The 5,540-nt window shown below is 37.3% G+C and overlaps 1 protein-coding gene across 1 annotated transcript; it reads right to left on the reverse strand.

The window, feature by feature from the left end:
• Positions 1-368: 368 nt before the first annotated feature.
• Positions 369-4,577, reverse strand: LOC143751451 (patched domain-containing protein 3-like). Its single transcript, XM_077244040.1, is given in 5 exon segments — positions 369-1,298; positions 1,301-2,128; positions 2,642-2,787; positions 3,572-3,693; positions 3,879-4,577. Coding segments are annotated over 5 exon segments (2,700 nt in total). The 3' UTR covers positions 369-393.
• Between the last annotated feature and the right edge of the window lie 963 nt (positions 4,578-5,540).

Here is a 5,540-nt window from a genome sequence, read left to right on the forward strand (position 1 = left end):
AACTGTCCGAGCAAATAAATATTCAACAATAGGATTAAAAACGACAAATTATTTCCACGTTTTTTGCCACAAAATTACGTTTTATTATGTATTATGCATTTATTGGTTATTATAGAACAGCACATATCACGTGTTGTCAGCGCTGCTCTGACGATTTTATCAGTACAATTGTTTGGTGCGGTTTCATTTCGAGTAATCATGCCGGCTTAATATATAATATATAATATATATATAATGTATATATCATTTTAAATGAATACATTTCAAACTGTAACAATAGAAAGTACACACTTTCTCTGCTAAATGAACCTGATAATTACATGTAACCTGTATATTACAGAGAAATTAAAGAATTCAGACTATGCTTTTATGTAATAAAAGCGGACTCCGTTGCTATGGACAGTCCGGGTCACTGCACCAAGCTGAAAGCATCTTATTATTTGAAATACAATATATTTGGGTACTTTGTGTTTTCACAGTTTGTCTACACCCATTGAAATTGTCTTTAGTAAAAACATAGTTATCATATGCACTGCTTTTGTTTTCAAGCATAATGACTCTTGGAATAACTTCAGGCAGAGTCATTGTTTTCTTCTTAGTGCTGGTTGAACTGCATGACAGTAGGGTCAGAAACACCGGGATGAAGATGATGCTGTGAGTCAAACCAAAAAGCATAACGAGGAACATGATCTTAAAGAAGATCCTGAAGATGTGGTTCTTGGATGAAGCTAAAACGAGCACACCTATTATTGTAGAGGCTGCTCCTTGGAGAACCGGGTAGCCCAGAGAAAACAATGCATCAATCACCCTCTCATTGGCAGTTGATTTTTTGCTAGAAACAAACGCATATGAAATATGTGCAGAGAAGTCAACAGTGAAGCCAATACACACCACCAAGATGATCATGGAAATGGAATCTAGGTTGACACCCCATAATGCCATGAAACCAGTGACGCCTATGATGACCGAGCCGATAGAGAAAGTGACCCACAGGGAACAGAGCGGGTTTGGGATTAATAACAAGGAAACAACCAACATGACAGATGTGGTGAAACCAACATTCTGAATGGTGCTGGACACTATCACAAAGTATTGATCCAAGTAGATGAACAATGGGTGGAACACCAGTAGTTTAGTTGCACTACAGTTTTGAGCTGTGTCTCTGAGTTCATGAAACATCATTATCTCCATACTGGCGTTAGAAATATCCAAAGTCTGGACAAAAAATCTTGAAGCATTGATTTTGCCTTCTGTGACATTGACATCAAGCATAAACTCTGGATAGAGCATTAAAAAAAGGATAGATTCCCAATGAAGACGTTTTCGTTGTCTAGATTTAGGCTTTTGCTTTCAGCATATTGTAAGTAAAAGTCTAACCAGGAGACGGACAGATTTTGATTGACAAATCTCAAGTTGTGGAGTTTCTTCATGCAGTGCTTTAGTGCGGATCTGCTGTTTTTATTCCAGTATGGAAACTCTTCGGTCACTACCACCATGACATTCGGACCATACCTGGAGAAGAATTCCCTGTCATCATCATAATAATTTACAACATATGAATCATCAGCTGCAAGGTCCCTCATATTAATGCCCTGCTGTAAATGAAGACACCCATAAATACCTCCAGCCAAATAACCTGCATACAAAAACATCACACAGACTTTCATCCAAGGCTTAGTTATGAATGGACCATAATAGGACTTAAAGAAGTGTGTTATGGGCTGCTGTTTCTCAGCACCAGTCTCTTGGTCATATTCTCCTCCTACACAGCAGAGGCGGTATGCCGAAGACTTTCCTTTAGGGGTCTGTGTTGGGAGTTTGCAGCAGGTCAGCCAGTGTCTGTTACTCTGCTCTCTCCTGCCGTTTAGGGCTAGATAACTTCCAAAGAAGATGATGTTATAGATGTAACAGAAAATAATGGATGTGCTGGTGTACAAGCAGAAGGCCTGAACTGAGCGAAATTCACTCATGAGTCCGATGTAGAAGCCGAGTACGTCAGTCAATGTAGTGATAGTTATAGACATGGCGGCTTCTTTGAAGGTTTCAGCCATTCTTTTCTCCACTGGATCCTTCACTTTGGTCTGTTGCCAGTTGGAAAGCATGATGAACATGTCATCAACACCAATGCCTATGAGAAACGTTTACTCTTAATAAAGTAACACTTAACCTAAGAGTTAAAAATATCTAATATAAAATCAACACATTTATTTAAACGGTAACCAAACAGTTGATGAGCCCCATTGACTTCCATAGTATGAAAAAAAAAATTAAGTCAATGGGGCTCATCAACTGTTTGGTTACAAACATTCTTAAAAATATCTTCTTTTGTGTTCAGCAGAAAAATAAGAAATTCATACAGGTTTGGAACAACTTAAGAGTGAGTAAATTATGACAGAATTTTCATTTTCGGGTGAACTATCCCTTTAAAATGATAGCACATGAGTTGGACTACTTTTAGATTGGAAAAGAGCAGCATGAACATTCTGCTGAACATTTCATTTTGTGTTAATCAAACACAAGACCATAGATATACATTATTTCGTTTGTTTGTTTGTTTGTTTATTTGTTTGTTTGTTTTGCAGCGCATAAAGAACATAATCCAATTAAATCGAAGAAGTTTTATGCATGGACACACACTTACCCAGAATCAGGAAAGGTGAATTAGCCACTGTTATAACGAACGGAACTTTAAAATAGAGCATCAAGCCAAAGCTTGAGAGCACAGCCAGACCCGCAGACAGAACCCCTATGCAAGAGACCCAGAACTTGTTCCTCACATTATCAAGACTGAAATAAAGTTAAACCACTTGAAATTAGCAGACAGGTAAATAATTGGAAGAATAATTAAATGCAGTAAATGGTAAAATAATTTGCACTAATTATTGTGTCAAACCAGTGTGTTTAAGATTATGATAATAAATTAAAAATAATATGATAACAAATAACATTTTGCAATCTCAAGCAGCATAACAAACCGATTTTGTACTGCTAAAATAACTAGAAGTGGATGAGACCAAAAGCCTCGACACAAGCTATACTGGCCAAGCCCACTCTCACGCTAAGAATAAAATAGGCAGACAATTATTTAAATTATCTAAATTATATATACAATGAGGGTCCAAAGTCATGAGACTACTTGTGAAACATTTTCTTTTTTGTATAAATATATACACCATCATTCAAAAGTTTGGTGTCAGTTATTAAGTTCATGCTATAGGCTGTACTAATACAGTAAAAGCCGTAAAATTGTGAAATATTGTATTTTGAATGTAATGAAAGTTCAACAACATTTATTTAAAATATAAATTTTCTGTAACGATTAATGTAAAAGTTTTTACTTTGATTAATTTAATGCATCCTCACTGAATACAATTAATTCTTTAAAATCAACTTTCTTCTTTTATTAAGAATTTATAGATCTGTGAACATACAAATTAAAAGTTTATGATCTGATATATTGATGGACAGACACTGATTTTCCATATATTCTATAGATTTATATATAGTACTATATGATTATTCCCAGTGTGTGTGTGTGTGTGTGTGTGTATGAGTGATGTCTGCTTCTTACCGCATGCAAGATAACACTGAGAAGGAGATTGCAAGTGAGTAAGTTATTGAAAACAGAGGAATGCCATCTTTTGTGTGTTTCTCTATCTCCTCTTGTCTGGACTGTGAGGTAAAACGAGACATCTGCTGGAGATTGAGGAGAAAGTTATCTAAATATATTTGCATATATGCATAAAGCACTGAATTTACAGATCATTTGGTCTAAAATATGTTTTAGCTACTGTATAGGTTTATTCTGTGACTGTCCATCTGATTACAGCACCTACAGTACAGACAGCATGAATCAACACCTTTACATGGTCACGTACCTTGAGTCCTCTGCTGAGCTTTTCTTTGGACAGAACAGTTTGGAACTGTTGAAGCCATTGAGAGGCTCCAGGCTTATCCTGCAAGAAGTAGAGAAGTCTGATGGCACGTGCCTTCTGGATCACACCTTCCCTCTCTTCAACACCTCCTACTGTGGAGCCAAGAAAAACATCTTTCCCTTCCCACTTATGTATTGGAAAGGATAAATTGATGCATTTATATTTGATAATGTCCAGTATGGGATTTGAGACACAGTTCCCATCTACTCTTGCACAAATATGTTTGAAGCTTATTTGAGTTTCATTGACTTTGACAGAGAGATCATGTACTACTTTGTCAAGATCACTGATTTCCGCAAACAGCTCATCTGTTAGAATGTTTCCTTCCGCAATGGAATATATTATCACTGCGTAGTTCCCTTCAGCATAGAGTCTTTGACTTGAAAACAATGAATCGTTATCTGGAAATGTTTCTTTCACAAAATGTCTGGCTTGCTTGGAAGGTCCATTGATAGGTGTGAATTGATTCTCCACGTCATTGTCCTCGTAGTCTTTGAGAAAGTACAGTCCCCCTCCCAGAGCAGCGGACACTATCAGAGGAATGACAAAGAACCAAACTGGATGAGAACCAACCAGATGGCCGAGATTCTCAAAAACCTTAGAAAAAGGCTTCTCAATGCAATCTGTACGATAATAGGCCATAGTCTTATATTAGACTTAACGTTCTGAATGATGTTCTCATCTGTTCTCATCGTTTTTATTAGTCCACCTGATTGTTTAAGCCCGCCCAGTTTTTTTTTTAAAGAAGAGGTGGGTTCATACAGTATAAGGAAGGGGTTATTCTAAAAACTATCCAGTTTTACATGCAGAAACACTTTTACTATTTCCTCAATTGCTTTTATGATTCCAGGACTTTTTAACTACATGAGTGGTAGAGGAAGTTCTTATTTGTGGATTAAGTTAGTCAGTAGAGTTATTCATTTACAACAGAAACAGTTAAGCATCTAAAAATATCTATACAAGCATAGTTGTCAAGGGTTTGACTGACACTTCAACACGTGGATATGAAATTGATATACATGATAAACAGTGTTGAATGTGGAAATGGTGTTATTCAGGCATCTGTCTGGTAGATCATTAAAGGGATAGTTCACCCAAAAATGAAAATTATCCCATAATTACTCATCCTCTAGCCATCAGTGTATATGACTTTCTTCTTTTAGCCAAACACGTTCAGAGTTATATTAAACATATATATCCTGGCTCTTCCAAGCTTTATAATGGGAGTGAATAGTAACCGAAATTTTGAAGCCCAAAAAAGTGCATCCATCAAAAAAGTAATCCATACAGCTCCATGGGGTTAATAAAGGCCTTCTGAAGCGAAGTGGCAGACGGAGGTTCTGAAGAAGGACTACAGAAGCCTGATCGAGACGGTACGCAGCACAGCGCCTGAGGCAACGATCATCGTGTCTGGACCGCTTCCCACGTACCGACAAGGACAGGAAAGGTTCAGTAGATTATTTGCACTAAATGAATGGTTAATGTCATGGTGTAATGAACAGAAACTGCTCTTTGTAAATAATTGGAATCTGTTCTGGGAGCGACCTAGGCTCTACCGTGCTGATGGCCTGCACCCCAGCAGAATCGGAGCGGCTGTTCTGTCGG

Source organism: Siphateles boraxobius, unplaced genomic scaffold, assembly GCF_051911475.1.
Source record: "Siphateles boraxobius isolate OS27281-9 unplaced genomic scaffold, OSU_SipBor_1 26, whole genome shotgun sequence".
Lineage (NCBI taxonomy): Eukaryota > Metazoa > Chordata > Actinopteri > Cypriniformes > Leuciscidae > Siphateles > Siphateles boraxobius.